At 45.1% G+C, this 22,122-nt stretch overlaps 1 protein-coding gene across 2 annotated transcripts in view; it reads left to right on the top strand.

Moving 5' to 3' along the window:
• Nucleotides 1-2,543: 2,543 nt before the first annotated feature.
• LOC147328674 (phosphofurin acidic cluster sorting protein 1-like) overlaps nt 2,544-22,122 on the top strand; it is a 34,112-nt gene continuing 14,533 nt past the window's right edge. The window contains exons 1-18 of one of the 2 annotated variants that reach the window (XM_086297149.1): nt 2,544-3,014; nt 6,476-6,563; nt 6,634-6,723; nt 6,820-6,945; nt 7,116-7,278; nt 7,798-7,889; nt 8,161-8,244; nt 8,327-8,383; nt 8,842-8,993; nt 9,166-9,241; nt 9,388-9,444; nt 11,464-11,552; nt 11,644-11,776; nt 13,359-13,463; nt 13,570-13,670; nt 13,839-13,993; nt 21,431-21,541; nt 21,798-21,900. In XM_086297149.1, coding sequence (XP_086153275.1) covers nt 2,860-3,014; nt 6,476-6,563; nt 6,634-6,723; nt 6,820-6,945; nt 7,116-7,278; nt 7,798-7,889; nt 8,161-8,244; nt 8,327-8,383; nt 8,842-8,993; nt 9,166-9,241; nt 9,388-9,444; nt 11,464-11,552; nt 11,644-11,776; nt 13,359-13,463; nt 13,570-13,670; nt 13,839-13,993; nt 21,431-21,541; nt 21,798-21,900 — 1,937 coding nt within the window. In that variant the 5' untranslated portion in view covers nt 2,544-2,859. Of the gene's footprint in view, nt 3,015-6,475; nt 6,564-6,633; nt 6,724-6,819; nt 6,946-7,115; nt 7,279-7,797; nt 7,890-8,160; nt 8,245-8,323; nt 8,384-8,841; nt 8,994-9,165; nt 9,242-9,387; nt 9,445-11,463; nt 11,553-11,643; nt 11,777-13,358; nt 13,464-13,569; nt 13,671-13,838; nt 13,994-21,430; nt 21,542-21,797; nt 21,901-22,122 lie in introns of both variants that reach the window. The other variant, XM_086297148.1, reaches the window with a different exon arrangement.

The following is a 22,122-nucleotide window of genomic DNA, read 5'->3' as shown; positions in this document are numbered from 1 at the left end:
GATGAAAATGATGATTCTTCACTGGCTGAGGAGACGATGCTGGAGCTTTTACCTGGTGTGCTTCCACACATTACACTTATAAAGATACGGGCCGTGTGAGGAAAGGAGCAAGGGAGGTGGCGTCGTTACCTGAACAGGTGTAATCTCAGTTTCTGGACACTTTTCAGAGTACGGACGTTTGGTGAAGAAGTTGTTTCTCAGGATATTCATAAATTATGACAGAGCAACAGACGTCAACTCAGCGACACGACCAGCAAACGGCTGACAAGGCTCCGTCCTACCTGTAGAAGTCCATCATCATGTAACGCAGGGCTGAGGTGACTGTGCTGCTTTTGTTGATGGTTCATATTTGGAAAAGAAAACTAATAAAATGACTAAAATACAATTTGAAGCCAGTATGCTTTCAAAGCAAAGCAGCTTTGTGGTCAGTCTAAAATGTGAAAGTTTAGTTTCCTGTTTGCAGACTCTTCGTTTTATCTGCCTTCAGGTCTGATTTTAAGTTTTTTCCCTCTTATTTCAAAGCCAGTGCACGAACATGTAAACAGAATCATCCCTGCAGTACGCCAGTGTGGCCACAAGATGGAGCCAGACCTCACACATTAAAATAAATTCATCGTCAGGTGAAGGACAAATTAAAAAAGAAGAAAAGAGAATTAAAATGTGATGGTGATGCCATTTCAGGCAGAAAAACACTGGCAGTAAACTGCTTGTTTTTTCTTTCTTTTCCAGGGCAGCTGTTCAGCTCCGTAAAGCTCTCCTACAGACACGCATGAGCATGTTTGGGCTGTTTCTCTGCTCTGTTTAAATCGCAGTAATTATCACAAAGAGGCTACACTGAGACCGCTGAGTTCATTTTTAAAGGGGACATGAAACTCTAATTTACCCCCCTAAACCCTGCCGTCAAACACTCACACAGATGTAACTATAAAATATTATATTTCCTAAACACATCCAAACAGTTTACAGCATCAGAGGTTGACATAACAAGACTGAAGTCGAAATCCTGACGTCCATCAGCAGGTCCTCAGCTTTACTGTCTCCTTCACCATCAGTCCTCACTTCTAATATGAAGGAATCCAGTCAGTGAGATGATGTGACGTGATGTTCTTTTTCACCTACTTTCCCTGCAGATCGTGGTTCAGGAAGAAACGTAGTTGTTTGTGGTGTGATGAGTATGAAGTAAACTGTCTGCATGTGCTTTATTGCATGAATTAGTGCTGATCGTGTCAGCTGACTGCTCTCAGCCAGAGGAGGAAAAATCAGCTTCTGTTGGTCTGGTAACCACCTGTCACCTGACTCAGACAGGCTCTCCTCCACAGTCCTCGTTTATAAAGTGCTTCACAAACCCAAATATGACGACTAACAGCTGGAATTTCCCGCTTCAGTGCAGCAAGCCAAACACCGAACAGCCACAGTGTATCCTCGGTTTAACATAAGATCATTGTTGCAGCACTGACCTGTTCGCTTACACTGATGTTTAGTTTTAGTGTCCTCATTTTCCTCTGAGGTATCGATTCTGTCACTAGTTAGCTAACATTTCAATTCAATTCAACTTTATTTACACAGCGCCAAATCACAACAGTCGCCTCAAGGCGCTTTATATTGTAAGGGAGACCCTACAATAACACATACAGAGAAAAACCCAACAGTCATATGACCCCCTATGAGCAGCACTTTGGTGACAGTGGGAAGGAAAAACTCCCTTTTAACAGGAAGAAACCTCCAGCAGAACCAGGCTCAGGGAGGGGCGGGGCCATCTGCTGTGATTGGTTGGGGTGAGAGAAGGAAGACAGGATAAAGACATGCTGTGGAAGAGAGACAGAGGTTAATAATAGAATAGAATAGAATAGAATAGAATTCAACTTTATTGTCATTGCACATGCACAGGTACAGGGCAACGAAATGCAGTTTGCATCCATCCAGAAGTGCTTTAGTGATATAGATATATTACAATATATATTAGCAATAATATAGATATGTGAGTATATTACAGAAATGGGTCTATTATGGTATGTTATAATGTACACGGTATGAAGTATGTTGTGAATATTCTATAACTATAAGTATGTACAGGCTGTAGTAATAACAGATATGATTCAATGCAGAGAGGTCTGTTAACACATAGTGAGTGAAGAAGAAACACCCAGTGCATCATGGGAGTCCCCCGGCAGCCTATGTCTATTGCAGCATCACTAAGGGAGGATTCAGGGTCACCTGGTCCAGCCCTAACTATATGCTTTAGCAAAGAGGAAAGTTTGAAGCCTAATCTTGAAAGTAGAGATAGTGTCTGTCTCCTGAATCCAAACTGGAAGCTGGTTCCACAGAAGAGGGGCCTGAAAACTGAAGGCTCTGCCTCCCATTCTACTTTTAAATACTCTAGGAACAACAAGTAGGCCTGCAGAGCGAGAGCGAAGTGCTCTAATAGGGTGATATGGTACTACAAGGTCATTAAGATAAGATGGGGCCTGATTATTTAAGACCTTGTATGTGAGGAGCAGGATTTTGAATTCTGGATTTAACAGGAAGCCAAAACAGGAGAAATCTGCTCTCTCTTTCTAGTCCCTGTCAGGACTCTTGCTGCAGCATTTTGGATCAGCTGAAGTGGGACATTTTTATTTCATGCCTGGATTCTCTGAGCATGAATGCTGAAGGTGGAGCTGAGGAGTGGAGGGCTCGCTCTGCTGGAAACCCAGAAGAAGAGACGGAGGTGTCTCCTCACCAGGATGTGCTGAGCAGCTCTGCTGTGTCTGCTCTTGGATCAGCCCCCCCTCCCCCGGCTCTCAGCCCCGCCCTTACTGGTAGCCGGGCTGGAGGATCAGCTCACGGCATCGCAGAGACTGCCGACCGGGAGAGGAAACGATGGCGGCGGCTGTGGACCGAGGAGGACTCCGGTGGTCCACCGACACGTCAGCGGGGACCGAGGCTGCCGGGGAGCCAGACGGTCGCGGCCCGGTGCCCATGAACCTTTTCGCTACCTGGGAGATCGACCGGTCCTCCCCGAGCTGCGTGCCCAGGTAAGAGGATCGATGCCCGGGCAGAGAGGAGAGGACGACGGGCTTCTACACAGCACCTGTTTGTTCTGTGTGTGTGTAAATGTTTTCATGTGTGATCAGTAAAGATGCAGCAGGTGCGTTCAGGTGAGTCTGGGGAACTCGAGCCTCTGTGCCTGTAATTACTGATGAATGATGATCTTTATCATTTCCATGAACCTGCTCATGCAGAAGTCCAGACTTGGTTCCTGTTGTTTTAGTTTGTGTTCATTTTTAGTTTCAGTCCAGTCAGAGGTGTTTGTACAGCGTGTGACTGTGGACGCTCACAGGGATCCTGCTGCTGCTGAGAGCTGTTCTGTCTGCAGTTTGTTAAACCTGAATTGGCAGTGTGAGTTTCTCAGAGGTCTGTGGGTGTTTTATGATCGCACACACCCTGGCATTGTGCTGTATACCTTATTATTAAGACTGATGCCCTTCAACCTGCTGATGCGTGCAGGTGAAGCCCGTCCAGTTGTTTTGTCGGTGATGGTTGTAAAACACCGTGTTTGCACAGTAACGTGAAACTCTCCTTTTAAACTGATCAGGTGCAACAGAAGGGAGAGCAGGGCTGTGCCTGCTGTCATTCAGCAGTTCATCCACAGGATGACAGGATGGTTTCAGACTTCCTGACGTCAACTTGAAGTCAGATCAGCTTCAGTGCTTCCTTTATTACTTCCTTTGGCAGAGGAGACACCGGAGCGTCCTTTACACTCTCATAAAGGACGCTCAGATCATGAATCAGATCAATCTCCTGTCGAGTTGATCTGATGTAAACTGTCGGTGGTTCAAAGTGAAGCTGCTCCTCCTCACTGTCCCGCAATGCTCAGGGGTTTCACCTGGTTCTGGCTTATCAGCGGTGTTAAGACCAGAGACACCTGCAAGGTCATGACCTCAGTGATTACATCAGCTTTCAGCAGCCAATTAGAAGTGGACAAAAATTCCTGATGACAGCCGATTAGCGTTCGTTCTCTCTGATCGCCACCTGCCTGTTTCCGGGCAGATTAGCAACATGTTCGTGCAGGGGTTAAGGAAGCCAAGCAGTCAGTGTTAATCCTCTTAAATGTCCTGTTGACTCAGGAAGCAGCGAAGATTAAAGCAAGTCATGCATCACCTCCAAACAGGTGCAAATAATACCTGAAATAATGATTTTAAAGGAAATCTTCTTCATTATCTCGGCAGATATTAAACTCCGCAGTCTCATCAGAGTGATCAACACTCCAACACCGACTGAACCCAGATCAGTCAGTGATCACAGTCACTGCAGCCTGGCCTCACTGCTCCGCTGTTCTGAGGTCAGTCTGGAGTAAAGACTTGCGGAGCCTCCATCAAAATTTTCTCCAGATCTCCAGATTCATGAACTGGAGCTTTGTCCTGGAAAACTGACGATGTGGAGCCAAGTGAGAAATTTGTGGGTTAATTCAGAGGTTTTCCCACACAGAGCTGTTTGGTTTAAAACTCATTTCCTGCGTGTTGAACTCGCATAACTATGCATGTGACCAATAAAGGATCTTGAATCTCGAGATGAGAGCGATCGATGTGTTTGTCTTCATGCAGAGCAGCTTTTAAATGATGAACTCTCCTCATCATCACGCTGCTCTGTTACAGTGACCCTCATCGCTGTGCCTGAGTTTAAGCATCTGATCAAAGATAACAGCGCCACCATCAGGTCGGCATGTGAACGTAGAAGGACAAGTAACCTGTTACAGACTGGGGCCTGTGCTGGCGCGTGCCCTCTGTCGAGGCTGACGTTTTTCAGGAGCTGAGAGCGTCACTGTCAGTTTTATGTACAACAGTCGTAGGCTAAAGCTTAACGCACCAAATAAGTGGAAAGTGAGGGTAAAACACACGAAACAAACAAGTCATCCACCCACACAGGCACATTAAAAACAGAAGCTATCCTTCACACAAAGTTTGGATCTATTTTTCACCGCCTACGTGGCAAACAGTGGCCGTGTATCAGATTTGGTGTTACACATCACTGTCTTTGCACGAATGAGAAGGAAATGTGTGAATCTTCGTCCTCAGCAGCAGAGCCAGCCTTCTGTCCTCGGGAGGGCGGATCAGAGCTCAGGTGGCACTGTTAGCAGGATTAGCAGGATTAGCTCCTGCTGGCCGGCGTTGACAGGAAGCTGCAGCCTACAGGACGAGTCCCAGCATGACCTCGCAGTAATGAGGTCTCAGGAGGTCAGCCTCTCACACTCAGCTCCCTCAGGACTCAGCTCTATTAAACACGTCCACCTCACTGCTGAAGGGAAGCTGAGGAGGTTAAACAGGCCCCGCCTCCACGATGCGTCAGGAATACACGACTGGAATATTTGAAGTGATGGATCTCCGGGTCAAACATGGCCAGAGTGTAAAAGAAGGAGATAAATGAAGGTGAGGTGAATCACACGGCTCTGGATGCTCAGTTTAAGATGCTTTTTTGTCCTTCATGATTTTTTTTAGTCAGCAGAGTCACAAATTTATTTCATTCCAGCATAAAAACCTCGATAATCAGCCCCAGAGTGTGATATTTACTGATAATTACTGATATTTTCTGGGGTGTCTGTAGCTCAGGTGGTTGAGCAGGTTGGTGGTTCGATCCCCTGCCAAATTTCCTTGGGCAGCCCCATGTTGCTCTCCGATGCATCCTTGGATGCATTTGAGAGGCTTTCAGCCAAGAACTGATTCTGTTTTCAGTTTGTTTTCTTAGCAAACACACTTTGGCTGCTGCCCCTCTGATGGCTTCTGGACAACGGCAATAAGAAGGGAGGGGCCTTTTGGGGAGCAACAGATTAAGTATGGTAAATGGCCCGTGTTTGTACAGCGCTTTACTAGTCCCTAAGGACCCCAAAGCGCTTCACACATTCAGTCATTCACCCATCCACACACACATTCACACACTGGTGATGGCAGCTACATTGTAGCCACAGCCACCCTGGGGCGCACTGACAGAGGCGAAATAAAAAAACTTGTGTTGGAAACCATCTAAAGCTTTAGCAGCTAATTTAGAAGAAAAAAAACAGACTAGCTTTCATCTCCACGTGGACAGAGAGAGGCGCTGGTGTGACAGACAGGAGGCCGAGCAGGACGGACGTGAGCCAATCAGATGGAGCTGAGGCTGAGAGAGGAGGGAGGGTGGATGTTGGACAAAGGATAATGAAGACAGAGCTGCCAGGCAGGATGAGAAGAGGAAGACCTCAGAGGAGGTTCATGGATGTAGTGAAGACCAACATGCAGACGGTTGGCAAGAGGAATTGCTTGTGATTGTCTTCAAACTGCTTGCCCGTAATAATCTGCTGAAACTTTAGTTGCTGAGTTTCCACCGACTTTGAAGCTGGAGTAAGTTTAGCTGCAGGTGCTGATCAGACTTGTGCTGTGATCTCGTCTGTAGGCTGTCAGTCTGTTCACACCTGCTGCTGTTTGTGTTGACAGTGAAGCTGCTTCCTGTTTGCTGTGCTCTGCAGGCTCTGCATTCTGACCGTGAAGAAGCTGAAGGTTCTGAGGGAGCTGGACAGAGAGCTCAGCTCCGTCATCATCGCTGTAAAAATCCAGGTGAGATTCTGGCAGTCGCCGGCCTGACACTCACCTGTGCTGTCGATCTGACCCTGGATCTGTGTCTCAGGGCTCTAAGCGGACGTTGAGATCCAACGAGTACCTTCCTCCTCCCGACGGCCTCATGGAAACAGACCTGGAGCTCACCTTCTCCCTGCAGGTTGCACATTTAACAAAAATTCCCTTCTCAGCATGAAGAACCACACAGATCGCACACTGCCCCCTGTCTCTGATGTAAAATTGTGTGTGTATGCAGTATCTTCACTTCCTGAAGCGAGATGTGAACCGTCTGCATGTGATGTTGCAGAGGAGGAAGAGGTACAAGAACCGAACCATCCTGGGCTACAAAACCCTCGCAGTGGGTGTTGTCAACATGGCCGAGGTACGACAGGAAGCTCTGCTGCATCGGGAACTCTCGCCACAGCGTGTAGCACGTTTAGCTCAAAGATCTCCCCGTCAGCAAAATTACACCACAAGATTTTGTTTCTCCAGCAGCCGTCGTCAGATCTGTGAGATGGGACGGAAAAGTTTAAAAATGTGTGTGTGTCCCAGGTGATGCAGCGTCCAACAGATGGTGCCCACATACTCGGTCTCCATAGCAACCTGAAGGATGCTTCTGTGCGTGCGGCGGAACTGAGCGTTCATACTCTCTGCAGCCATCCAATAGAAATAGAGGACACAACTGGTCACCATGGCAACAAGGGCAAGGCCTCAGGTAGGAGGACAGAGAGTCTGACCATCCCTGCATCAGGTACTTGTTATAAACTGGCTACTGATTGGTCAGACATAGAGTAATAGAGTACATGTAAAGGCACAACACACACATTTTTGTTTTCATATCTTAGTGAGGACACCTAGCTGACACAATGTTTTCCCGAGCCCCTCACCCTCACCATCGCCTAACTGTGGCTCGTGGGGACAGGCACTTTGTCCCCATCAGTATTGTAACATCCCAGTTTTCAAATGTACACACACACTCACAGCAGTCTGTGATGATGTCACTGCTGAGAGCTGTGACATCACTCTGTAAATGAAACACACATCAGGTCACCTGTTCACAGAAAATGGCTGCAGGTGTCGCTACTGCCACAAAATGAGCTGTGTGTGTGTGTGTGTGTGTGTGTGTGTGTGTGTGTGTGTGTGTGTGTGTGTGTGTGTGCGTGCGTGTGCGTGTGCGTGTGTGTGCGTGTGCGTGTGCGTGTGTGTGTGTGTGTGTGTGTGTGTGTGCAAACAGACCGCTCTCCTGATGTGGAGAACTACTGGGAGGACGATGACGACAGCTTCTCCTCTGAACAGGAAGGAAGTGACGACGCAGTCTTGCCTCAGGTGACCTCACCTTTATATCTTATAAAGCAGCTCTGGGTACAGCATGAAGTCAGTTAAACTTCGGGGATATGGATGTGGTTCAGTAACAGAGGCTTTGGTGTTCATGAAATCAACAACAGGTGTACGAGAGGAGCAACAGTGGGTCCACGCTGCTCTCTTTTTCTGATTATTGTATTTTGTGCGCAGGCTATGAAACCACGACTTTCACTTTGAGCATTTGTGGAGGATTTCACTGAAACAAATGCTCGATGAGCCTCTTTTTTCCCCTCAGGACATGTTTGATGATGACGAGGATGTCCGGGGAAAGATTAAGACGTCTCACAGGAAAATGATGCGAACATCCTCGCTGACTCAGGTAAGGACCAATCAGAGCAGCTGATGGTTGAGGGGCCGAAGCTGTCTTTTTCACTTTTCTTCTGTTTTCTGTCATTCAGCAGCCGAACTTTAAGCAGAAGTTTGTGGCTCTGCTAAAGAGATTCAAAGTCAGTGATGAGGTTGGTACTCACCTTCATTACCTTCAAACTCCATCTGGAGGAACTTCAGGTAGAGCTGTTTATTTTAAACTGGTGTCCCGGTGACAGTCGCCCGTTCTGGTTAGAACTTTGTAGGAACAGTTAAGTTGTGCAGGGTTTCTGGTTTGGTGTCCTCAGGATCAGCTCTCTGCTTCCTTGGACCTCTGGGACTTCATCAGAACTGCTGTCAGCGTCCTTGTACTGGTTCTTCTTGACGTTTCCAGCTCGATATTTTGTCAGAAAATCCTTCAGTAACAATACTGAGTGAAGAACCCAGGATCAGAGTTGAAAAAGACTTTTTATTGTCGACTGAGTAACTGAATCAAACACAGCTTTGCTGCTGACATCAGTGAAAATAAAACCATAACCTGGTTTGTAGGACATGAGTTGTAAAAAGTAGGACCTCTGTTTCGTGACCCCAATTGGCTCGTTTCCTGCAGGTTCTGGACTCGGACCCCGTGGGTCAGAGTCAGGAGGCCGAGGAGAACCTGGACCTCCTGTACGACAGCCTGGAAGTTTACAACCCGAGCGACAGCGGCCCTGAGCTGGACGACAACGACAGCATCCAGAGCACTCCCAAACCCAAGCTCAGGTGAGCCTGAAACACACCTGTCTGCGTTCACAGCTCGTCAAGCTGGACAGGAAGTTTGACCTCCAGTCAAAATGTTAGTCAAACATATTTGTGTGTTTTTAGTGTCCCATCGCAATTCTGAGTCTATCTGAGGTGTGAGGTGGTGACTATGCTGGCTGTTTTCCACCCGCAGGCCGTTCTTCGAGGACGTCTCTCAGTCGAGCTCTCAGACTGAGATCGGGAGTCAGCAGAGAGAACGGACTGCAGCCGTGAGTGAAACACAGCATCATCATGTGAACATCCAGAACCTGAAGCTCCTGTCAGGAGACATCGGTGTATGATGGATGCAGCTTTAGAAGCTGTGTCGCCCCCTGCAGATCAAGCTGTGTAACTGCATCCTGCTGTTGTTACACAGGCGGCAGATCTACGAGGAGACTCTGAGGAGGTGAAAGGAGAGGAGACCGGGCCGAGGGTGAATCTGAAACACACACACACAAAGACACACACACTTGTTCTTTATATTGTAAGGTAGAGCCTACGATAATCCATGCAGAGAAAAACCCATCAATCATATGACCCCCTATGAGCAAGTACGGAGCCCTGCAAGGGACATGGCAGGAAAAAAATGAAGGTAAACTTTTGCAAAACTTTTGCGAGATCTCGCAAAACATCAAACTGGTGGGTAACAGACGTCTCCGAAAACGTCGGAGCACTTTTGCAAATATGTGGTGTCTTGATAAAGCGAGCAGATATTTGAAGTTTACACAGCTGCGTTCTCGCCTGAAAATATGCTACACATTTATTTTGTGACCATTTGTGAGTGATAATAGTAATATTTAAACTAAGTAGCTGCTGCCATTGTTGGGAACTGGAATTGACTGGGCCGCGCTATGAATTCTGGGATAGGTGACGAGCCAGGCGACGAAGGCAGTCCCAATTCGAAGGCTGCTCCAAATGCATCCTTCGTGGCCCAACCTATCCTTTCCAACAATGGCAGCAGCTACTTAGTTTTAATATTACTCTTATCACTCACAAATGGTCACAAAATAAACTTGTAAGATATTTTCGGGCTGTGTAAACTTCAAATATCTGTCTATATTTGCAAAAGTGCTCCGACGTTTTCAGAGACGTCTTACCCACCAGCTCAAAGTTCATCTTCATTTTTCTTCCTCCCATGTCCCTCGCGGGTCTCCGTAAGCAAGCACTTTGGTGACATTGGGGAGGAAAAACTCCCTTTTAACAGGAAGAAACCTCCAGCAGAACCAGGCTCAGGGAGGGGCGGGGCCATCTGCTGTGATTGGTTGGGATGAGAGAAGGAAGACAGGATAAAGACATGCTGTGGAAGAGAGACTGAGATTAATAATAATTGGAAATAAATGATCTGAATTTCAGGAGCGGGGCCACGCCTCCAAACACGCCCCTTCCAGTTCTTGTCTATATACACATCCCCAGCTCTACAACTTGTCCGTTCTTGTTTTCGTGGAAACACCTTTCGAGAAAGTCTTTAACACAGCTTATCTTACACGAGTAACATAATCTTACTCACCCTTCCATTTGCTTACAATCGCGTCCGTCAGCACCTCAGATGAAGGACTACACAGCTCTGCTTCATCGGTTTCCCTCCCAGCAATCCAAGAAACGCAAACACTCTGAATGTCATGGCGGAGCTTCAAAGAGACCAAATGCTGCTCTGGAAAACCTTCTAGCATTTTTCTTGCCAGCCAATAATCCGGTCTGCTACGTCGATCCATCTCCTTTTATCTGAACTCCGTCGTGCACAAAATTCCTCAAGGCATCCCTTCACTTCTCATGTGCTTTCACATGATGCTAGTGATTCAAGATTCAACCTTCTTTACTCACCACATGTACTTGTATAACTATGCATGTGACGAATAAAGAATCTTGAGTCTTGAATCACTAGCATCATTTAAACCCTCCCCCCTTGACACAGAATTCAAAACAACTCTCCAAGCGAAGGCTTTCAGTTCAACCAGCCCTTCCAAGACTGCTCACCATCACCTCTCTTTGTTTCAGAAATCAACACAGTCGTTATCGCTACCTTACCCAAAGTAAATTAATCAGCCGAGCACCCCCTCTCCATCTTCTACTCCAAGACGAGCTCACGTAAGAGTTTACGAGCCATCAAGCCGTTAACTCAAGTAATGAAGCTCTGACAGTGACAACATGTGTCCTACATATTTGTTTAATATGTGTGTTGAAGGACATGTCCTGGTCAAAAATGACTCCAAGGTTCCTCACAGCGTTACTGGAGGCCAAGGTAATGCCATCCAGAGTAAGAATCTGCTTAGATACCATATTTCTAAGCTTTTCAGGGCCGAGTACAATAACCTCAGTTTGATCTGAATGAAGAAGCAGAAAGTTAGCGGCCATCCAGGTCTTTATGTCTTTAAGACATTCCTGCAGTTTAACTCATTGGTGTGTGTTATCTGGCTTCATGGACAGATAAAGTTCTTCTTCTTGTTTTCCACAGAAACCGGAAGATGATGTTGCCATGGGAACAGACACAGGCCCAGCTGCCAAACTATGTAAAACAGAGTCTCAGACACACATGTCACCAAGGTATACACACACACACACGTAATGTTTGAGCTCCTACAGGTATGAACAGCTGTGTAAAAACGCCTCATACACCTGTGTGCTCCTCCTGCAGTAACACGGGAAGTCAGTCGTCTCGCCACACGTGGATCATCGCTATGAAGGACAGACAGAACTCGAGAGGCATGGACCGAACGAGCAGCATCGACAGTGGGACATCGTCTGATTGCAGGATACCTGCTCCACAGGTGAGAAAGCGTCAGTTCCAGGGGTTTAAGCCTCTTTTTATTAGTAGCTAGTCGGATCGATTTTTAGCACCTTCTCAGCCGGGAAAGGTGATCCGAGCAGAGACTAAAATGTGATGTCATCAGCCTGCATGCTACCAATTGCACTTGGTAATATTGCACATCAGGGATACAGGGCGAAAGTTACCATTGTGTATGGGATGTGTGTGTCTGTCTGCACGTGTGTGGTCATCTGTAAAGTCTTTGTTGTAGAGTCTGACAGCTGACGGAAGGAAAGACCTCCGATGTCCATAACTTGGATGTTCAGTGGTTGCAGTGGGGGATGTTTGTGCCTGTGGAAGTCTACCACCAGCTCCTTGGTTTTACTGGTGTTGATCTGGAGGTAGTTCGGCTGGCACCAGTCCACAAAGTCCTGGGTCAGTCCTCTGTATCCTTGTCGTCCCCATCAGTGATGGGCCGCCTGCAGTCGTCAGAGAACTTCTGCAGGAAGCACTGGGTGGAGTTGTGGGAGACGTCCGCAGTGTAGATGGTGAAGAGGAACGGAGCCAGAACCGTTCCCCGTGGGGCCCTGTACTGCAGACGACCCTGTCCGACACACAGCCCTGAGTCCTCACATACTGTGGTCGGTCGGGGAGGTAGTCCAGAATCCATGTGGGAGCTGTGGGACTCTCCCCAGCCTCAGGTTCAGGTTGAAGAGGTGCTCCATCACCCCACACAGGACCTGACAACCCTTGAGCTGAGTACCTGAGTACTGGATTGTAGTGGAAAACCAGTCAATTCCAGTCGAGTGGTGCCCAGTCGATCCACGCAGGCACTAATGGAAAAGGGGCCTTAGTGTCAGCAGGAACATGTTCCACCACCAGGTGTCAGTGTTGCTCCTGTTTTGGTGTTAAAATCACTGATGCTGCATGCCGTCACCTCATTATCTGTGTGTGTGTGCGACGTCACTGTGCCATCCGCCTCCTTTTCATCCATACAGAAAATTGCAGATGTGTACACTGCTCTCAGAAATGTAACACTTTGAAACACGTCAGGTCTCAATGGGAAAGATCGTGCTGGATATCTCTGATGTCGACGAGTAACATGTTAGGAATGAAAGGATGCCGTGTTGTTTGATGGCCTGCAGAGGGTCAGATTCAGGTTCAGGGTCAGAGTGAACTGTCTGTCTTACCTGTATTTCTTTAGCTGGGACCACATCCTGTTGTCACGCCGTTTCTCGTGATAATGGCGGATGGCGTGAGGATGAATTGAGGCTCCGTTTTGGGGCCCTCAGAGGAGACTGGTGTTAGCTTCCGGGCTGGGCAGATGTGCATTTACTAATGAGAAGTGAATGAATTGAAAAAAGGATGTTGGTCGGGCACCAAAACGAGAAAACACAGTTTAAAGTGCAGGGGCGGTCACAGATAGACAGCGAACCAGGAGGGGGGTGTTTGAGGTCTGGCCCCCCTACTGAAATTCAGATAACTTATCTCCAAGTGAAAGATAGACACAGTCGCTGTACCGATTCACGTTTGGGGCCTCAAGTGGGCACTAGAGGAACTGCAGTACTTCATATCTGATACTAAAGACTGGTGCTTGTTTTTAGGTAGCTAGAAAGTCGGTTTTGGATCAGCTGAACCACATCCTGTTCTCTGATGATCAGATACCTGACTCCATTATCCTGATCAACACCACAGACTGGCAGGGACAGGTACGCATCCTTTTTCTGTCTTTCAGGGGTTTGAATCAAGCTGAGTTCAGTTTCTATGATCGTTCAGAGCCCAACGTGTCTTTGTGTCTGCGCTGTCCCTCCTTAGTATCTCTCTGAGGTTCTCTTCGATCAGCCAATCGTCTGCACTGTTTCAACGGCTGATGTTCAGGCCGCCTTCAGCGCCATCATCGGACGCATCCAGAGATTGTAAGAACATCCGTACTTTTATTCTGCACAGACATCAGTGTTTGAATCTGGCTGAGCTCTGAATCCTGTCCTGCATACTTACGTCAAAAAATTCATTTGATTATAAACAAGTTTGCATACATATATGTATGAATATATATTCTCTCTGACCTGAATCCGTTTCTGCAGCTGTAACTGCAACTCGCAGACTCCGCCCACCATGAAGGTGGCAGTGGGAGGAGATCAGAGCTACCTGACCACAGTGCTCTGCTGCTTCGTCGAGCAGCTGGCCAGCAAGACGTCTGATTGGTTGAGCTACATCCGCTTTCTCATCATCCCTATTGGTGCGCCTATCACACACACACACACACACACACACACACACACACACACACACACACACACACACACACACGAAACATACACACATTTCACTAAATCATTGTCTCAGTTGCGATGAGAGTACCGTCTGGAGACGCCAGTATTTGTTCTATATCTACTGATCATTTGGTTTTTGTATTTGTTCAGCGTAAAAGTTGGGTGAAAATGACATTTTCTTCATTTTTGTTACAAATAATTTAATTGTAACAAGTATTGTGCAGTTGTTAGTTTGCAGATTTATTAAATATATATCATTCAGAAATACTGTCACGGCCCTGAGTGTGACGACTCAGCATTTTGTATTTCTTTATATTATTCGATGTTCTTGTTTATTCTGTTATGTCTTTTGTTGAGGTTTGCCATTTGTTTGGCTTCTGTTCTGTGCTCACACTTCTCTGTGTTCCCTCTGTCTGTGTGGTGTCACTCACCGTCTGCTCGTGAATCTGTTAAGTTCAGTGTCTTGTCGGGTTCTGTGTCTGTGAGTTTCCTGTTTTATTCTGAAGGTCTCTGTCTCATGTGAGTGTTGTCAGCCTTACGTCTGTGTCTCGTCAGCCAAATTTCACCCAATCTACTTATTCATAAACGTGACAATTTGCAGTGTTTTGAAAGGAGCATTGTGTTCCCCTCCTGTATCCCATCCCACGATTACTCCTGTGAGTATTTAAGCCCCGTGTGTTCTTTCCCTGCATCATCCTCTGTCTCCCTGCATCAAGGTTTGCGTTTGCTTAGTTTTCCCAGTTCTGTTTCCGCCACCCTCACCTTTGTTATATGTTCACTCTCCATTACAGTTTTTCTCAGTTGCTTTGGTACTTCATCAAAAAGAAAAGTCAGTTGCTCAAAATAAGTAGTCAATGCTTCAAAAGCAAGTCCCTTAATCAAAACAGATGATATATTCATCAAAAGCAAGTACTTATATCAAAGTGTCAGGGCTGTCACAATTACAAGTCACTACACCAGCACCTTTGGTCACAAAATCAAATGGTTTGAACATGTTCTCATTGTGACGGAGTTCTTTGTAGGTGCTTCCCAATGACATGTCAAGTCTGGACAGCATGCACGGCATGTTGAAAACCAGAAATTGTAAAGGAAAATCAAGACACTTCCTCTGCACTCTTGATAATATTTAATTGAAACTGTTCACAGCTTTGTGCAACTGGGGAAATACAGCAAATCAAACATTTTACAGCAAACAAACTCACTTAGACAGTAAACCTTACTGCAGTAGTCATGAAACAAAACTGAAAAACAGACACTGCTGCATATCAATCATTGATATCTAGACGCTCCCGTCTGTCTGCCCACATATTTGCATCAACATCACAGCGAATGTCAGCTCTATCGATGCATCGGGGAAAGCATCTTCTGGAGTGTCGAATCCACCTTCTGCAGGACTCTGCTGTGATGTCATCACAAGCTGCATCCATAGCTGCTAGCAGGGTCATTTGGGTATGTGGATGCCTGTCATATACCTTCCACCTCCAGGAAGAGAAAAACTCCTCAATTGGATTTAGGAATGGACTGTAAGGAGGAAGAAACTCCATAAGCATCCTGTTGTGTGCTGCAAACCACTGCCTGACTACAGCAGAGTGATGGAAGCTAACATTATCCCAAACCACTACATACATTGTCCGATTGTCACCAGGATCATCCCTTTCATTTTGTGGGATTAGGGCCCGATAAAGAGCGTCCAGAAAAGCCAACAGGTGTTGTGTATTGTATGCACCAATACGAGGAATATGGGTGTGAACGCCATTTTCTGAGATTGCTGCACACATTGTAATATTTCCTCCTCGTTGGCCTGGGACATCAATGGTGGCTCTTTCGTCCACGCCGTCTGCCTTTTGTGAGATTGAATCCAGCTTCGTCAAGATATACAAACGTGTGCAGGGGTTCCCTGGCCTCCAATTCCAGGATACGCTATCCAAAGGATGAGAATAAAAAAGTCTGTAATGGTGCATTTGGCACAACAGATTGTACAGTTTGAACTGTGAATAGGATTACAGTAACATGCATAAATGTAAGTGCAGTACATGGCCTAAACTTTTACAGTAAACAGAGGTACATATGCAAACATGTTTTACCTGTACATACTGGTGACGGAGCTCCTTCACTGTTCCGTTCAAATGGTACTTTGCACAATTGCTTCATGGACATTTCATTCCGTCTGAGGACTCCATCTATGGTGGGCATTGATATTGACTGAATATTTCCAAAGATGGTGTCATCTTCTACGACAGCTCTTTGTATTTCTCTCAGTCTCAAAGCGTTGTTTGCAGCCACCATTGCACAAATTCTTTCCTCTTGCTGTGGAGTCAAAAGTGGACCTCTTCCACCTCTCCTAGGTTGTCTGGCAGTCCTTTTTGAGATGCAGATGAAAAAACACAAACATAAATAAACGCAAACATGCTTACAGTAATGGTTACAGGACTATCATTCTAAACTCCTTTCTTTACAGCATTACTGTATTGTACCACAGCACACTATGCCACACCAAGTCTGCGCTTCAGTTACACTACGTCTATATGTAAAGATCTATAAGGTCATGTCCTAATGCAAATCTCCTGTATGACTATGAAAGTGCAGAGCAAATTAGTTTGTGCTGAATAACTACATTACAGTATGCTCGCCTGTTTTCCCGACGAAATGTCTGAATAATAGAACTTACAGTAGTTCTCCCAACATTTGGCTGCACCCTTCGACCAGCCTCGGCCATTGTGAGGCCATGGTTTATCACATGACCCACAAGTGTTGCCCTGATTTCGTCAGGAACGTGTCTATGTGGTTGGCCTCTTCTTGCCCGGTTTTGTCCTCGTCCTCCACCGATCCTCACCCCTCTTCCACAAGGCTGACGTTCCATGTTCTGCAGTTTTGTAGATTCAGTATGCACCTCATGCCAATCCTGGTTTACATTATATATATACTTGTAGAGCAGGGGATACTGTAACGCGATTCACCTGTGACTGGGTAGAAGACTGAAGGACCCGTCCCATCCTGGCAACAAACTGTTCCAACTTCTGCAATCTGGTAGAAGGTTCCGCATCTTCCGGGCAAGGACAGAGAGACTCAAGAGGAGCTTCTATCCCCAAGCCATCCGTGCCCTAAACACACACACCCGCCCTCTCACATCATCTATAATTGACTGAGACAGGACTCTTCCAGACACTAAACCAAGGCACAATGTACATTTCAATTCCTTTAATTTTAAATATGTTTATATTGTCTATCCTGTAAAATAGTCAGATGTCTATTCATATTAATGTACAGAATTCACCTGCTTGCTGCTGCTACTGCACATTCACCCAGTGTATATACTATATATATATATATATATATATATATATATATATATATATATATATATATGGTATATATATATATATATATATATGGTATATATATATATATATATATATATATATATATATATATATATATATATATATATATATATATATATGGTATATATATTATATATACCATATATATATATATATATATATATATATATGGTATATATAATATATATATATATATATATATATATATATATATATATATATGGTATATATAATATATATACCATATATATATATATATATATATATATATATATATATATATATATATATATACCATATATATATATATATATGGTATATATATTATATATACCATATATATATATATATATATATATATATATATATATATATATATATATATATATATATATGTTCTTCCTCTACACCCCCCCCCCCCCCCCCCCCAATTTTTGCACATGTCGAGGAGCGTGTCAGACTACATTTCACTGTGTGTTATACTTGTATAACTATGCATGTGACAAATAAAGAACCTTGAACCTTGAACCTTGAAGAGGCTTTTCATTGGTTGCAAGTAAGAGTAACACACACCAATTTTCATTAGTGTGAGATAAGGTTCACCTGAGAAAAGTAATTTATGGAGATTTTCATGGAAACTCCTTAAAAATAGGGTTTTCAAAATGGGTGTACAAATTGTTTGACAAGATGTTCAACAATTTTGAGTGCACTGACACAAGCAATGAAATGAAGACTATTAGTTGTAAGGACAATGACTATTCAGCCGGTACAAGTATAAATAATTGTGACATTCATGATAAAAGCAAGGAGATGGCACGGTGGTTAGCACTGTTGCCGCACAGCAAGAAGGTCCTGAGTTCAATTACACCATCAGGCCGGGGTCTTTCTGTGTGGAGTTTGCATGTTCTCCCCGTGTTTGCGTGGGTTCCCTCCGGGTACTCCGGCTTCCTCCCACCGTCCAAAGACATGCAGCTTGCGAGGATAGGTTAATTGGATAATCCAAATTGCCACTAGGTGTGAATCTGAGTGTGAATGGTTGTCTGTCCCTGTGTGTTGGCCCTGCGACAGACTGGCGACCTGTCCAGGGTGTACCCTGCCTCTCGCCCCATTACAGCTGGGATAGGCTCCAGCGCCCCCCGCGACCCTGAAAAGGATAAGCGGAAGCGAATGGATGGATGGATGGATGGATGATAAAAGCAAGGAGATAGTGATGAATAGCAAGTCAAAAGTGACCATTCTTTAGATATTTGTACTTACTCAACTACTTCATGTCCAAAGGCATTTGCCTTGAACATGAAACCGCCACAAGGTTGTGCCAAAACGACTACATGTTGTGGAGGTTGAACTAACTATTGTGCAAAGTTTAATTCTGTTATGAGAAATGCACCAAAGCAACTGAGAAAAACTGTAATAAAGCTCCTTCATATCAGTAGTGCCTGAGTCTTGGGTTTGCCCTGCTAACCATGACAAATACACCATTCTTTAACAATGTGAAGTTTTTATTACTGTGTGCTCAAATGTGGGACTTATATTTATTTATCTTAGCTGTCATGGTTTTGACTGGCACGTATTTTAGATGCTCCAGAGCAGTCAGTGTTTCCAGGAAGTGTGCTCCTCTTACTGTGAATGTGCCAAAGTAATCAGTGTTCACCAAACTGCTTTAAAACAAAGAAATGGTTTCTCTTTATCCACAGTAACATCTCTATGTGGAGAAAACAGAGAGAAGTGAACCATTATTTCTATAATAATGTTTTGAGTCTTAATGTGACGGTTTAAAAGCAGTTGCTTGGACAGGTGAAGTCACAGACGATTTAATAAAGCAGCTCCTCAAAGCCTTTTTACATCTCATTGGACTCACGGCTCCTTCGTCCTGTTCATTCAGGTGTTCAGAAAATATCTTCTGAAAGCACACAGTGCATGCAGCAGTGAATACAGACACAGAGATTGTTCATAAAGGATCCCCTCGCAGGAGTTGATAGAGACAAAAATATGCAAATCACTTTGGAAGAACTGACCTTTAAATCCAAAAAGCCAATCCTGTAAGTCACAGTGCTGGGACCAGTATATTTCTATCATTTATGTGAGGCTAATAAAAGCTTGCATTTATTTTAGAGATGAAAGCCATTCATCCAAAACCAGAGCTGCTGTTTGATGAGCTTCCATATTACAGGTTTATACGTGACTGTAACATCCTGGAGGAAATACAATTATTGCTTGTGTAACTCGATGCGTTTCTTTCACAACCTACAGACGTGTTAGGACAGGGAGCTGCTGTCGATGGTGCATCAACCCAGGTCAAAACATCTGGACACAAACATGTGGAGTCACGATGACTAATGTCCCAAATACACAGTACAAAACTCTCAGTTTGACACACAATCCGGTCGTTAAGTGATGACGCGACGAATCCTACTTCCGGGTCTAAAGTAGTCTGAGTTTAATATGGCTTTTGTGTTGTTAACATGTTTAATGTTTTGTATTTTCTTCTATTTGATCTCAAAAAGCTCCTAAAACAGTCAGTGATCACTGTTGACCTCCCTCGGCTTTTATTACCGCTAATCATTTATTTAAGCTCAGTTTTTAAAACCTTAGGATGTAGCTACAGCCCAGCCCATGCAGCAGTATATGAATGACTAACCTCGTATTGTGGATGGATTATCTCAGTGGTTCTCCTGGCTGAAGTTTGGTCCTTTTACAGCATCCTGCCATGCGATTACATTTGTTCCTGACCACCGAGAACACTCACGTTAACTTTTATCGAGTGGAAAAAAAAGTTAGCTTGTTTATATTATGCTAACATAGCTGTGTCGCTAGCGGTCACGTAGCACATCATTATATAGCAGCTAGCCAAACTTCAGTAACCCTACAAACGTCACTGCTGTTTAGTTTTCTGTCTTCATTTATGCTGGAAGTGATAACAGAGCTGTACGTTTTAATTTGTTTCCAAAACCCCGCAGTCAGGACATGCTATATTGTATTTAGATAGAAGCTAGCGAGCTAACTCCCTGCTAACTTCTAACTCCGTTAAATGTCATAAATTCCGTTTTCATGGATGCCTGGATGTTAAACTCAATTGTTACACCTGGTAGAGCAGAACGCTGATCATTTTATTAAAGATGAAAGACTTTAGACAGTTTTTCAACTCTCAGTAATGCCATAGTGATCGTTTGATATATGGACCTGCAGCGGAGTTTAGACCCAGACACGGCTAGTGACGTCAGACTGAACAACCGGATACCAGACAAAGGATGTTCTGGTGTTCCAGCCTGAAACCCCTGCACAGGCATCTCTGCTGATAGCTGCATGCGTGCTGCATGGTCCTGGACGCCTGTTCAGAGTGTCTGGCAGAGGATATGTCAAGACCTAAGTCCAAAGAGGAGACTTGACTCCGACTCGGACCGTCCCGTCTCGTTCCTTTTCTGTGTGTCTGTTGTCGATTGAGTGGATGACCGGTCACAGCATGCAGATGGTGCTGTGGGGTGTTGTCATTGCGGGCCCTGGATCCACTATTCCCCGCCGTGGTGGGCTGTGGGGAATAGGGGTGCTGGTCTTATCCCAGTGCAGGTGCAGCAGTTGGTGACCCAGTGCACTTTTCTACTTGTGCTCTAACCCTTTCTTACATTCTGTTTCCTTTTTTTCATTTTCACCACCATTCATTCATTCACTCTCCATCTCTCTATGTTTATACTTGATAAAAAATTGTATTGAAATCAGAGACATTTGATCAGAAAGTGTTTTAAATTTGTCAGGTTACAGATGGAGTGACCTACATTCCTTCTTTTGACCAATGACCCCGACATGGATCAGTGAGCAGGTGCTTCATGTGTTGAGTTTTGGGTAAAGACCTGAAGCTTCTTACATCCTTTCCCCTGACACAGTGAGAACTTTACTCGTACCAGCTGCGTTTCCAGTAGCTGCTGGTGAAAGCTTAAAGATCCACAGCTCTCTTTAGATCTGAGTAGAGCTCCTTAAAGCTATGTAGAGTTCATGTGAGGCAGCTCATTAGGCTGGTGGACAGCATGTTTTGGCTCATGAACCTTCCTCTAATGCGTTTCTCTGCAGGAGTCCACCCGCTGGCCAAGTACCTGTCTTCCCTGGATGGGAAGTTCAGCGGTTTGTTCATGGACGCCGGCTGGAGGGAGCTGTTTGGACGCCCGGAGCCGCCTCCTCTCGGTAGGTTTCCTCACAATTATTGCAGCCTGACATCTTAGCAGCAGTTTAATGAGCTGGTTTCAGTAAAACAAGCATTTATATGAGATGAGACTCTGTCGTTTGGCCTCTTCTTTGTGTCATTTACTGGTTGAAGCATGCTGCTCTGGCTGAGAGTAGCTCTGTCTCTTCAAACGCACAAACACAAATCCAACCTCTCCAAGTGTTTTTTGGACCCAGGATAAAAACCACAGGATGTGATGTGGTTTGTTTCTGACAGATCCTGTGGGTGTAGCCAGTCGGGTTTCTCAGTATTTGGCCGGAGCGGCTGTTTCTCACCTGTGTCCGATCTCCGAGGCCATGCTGACCTGCAAACACAAGAGGTATGTTCCCCTCAGCATCAGGATCTGACTGGAGAGTAGGGAATGCTTATCAAACACTTCAGTCACTTCCTCTTTGTGTTTGTTGCACAAATATAGTTTTTCTCCTTTGCTGTAAACCTCCACCACTCAAGTTCTGACCCCTGTAATGGTTCTGCCTTCGGTCTGCTTTCGATTGCTGGACACTTGGTGCCACTGAGCAAAGCCGTGTTGAAGGAAAGCGCC

This window comes from Aulonocara sp. 'chitande type north' Nkhata Bay, linkage group LG6 (genome assembly GCF_057382095.1).
Source record: "Aulonocara sp. 'chitande type north' Nkhata Bay isolate Kocher_YH1m ecotype deep benthic linkage group LG6, A_spYH_male_GT1.1, whole genome shotgun sequence".
Classification (NCBI taxonomy): domain Eukaryota; kingdom Metazoa; phylum Chordata; class Actinopteri; order Cichliformes; family Cichlidae; genus Aulonocara; species Aulonocara sp. 'chitande type north' Nkhata Bay.
The sequence above is the reverse complement of the archived record's forward strand: the minus strand, read 5'-3'. Positions and strand labels throughout refer to the sequence as shown.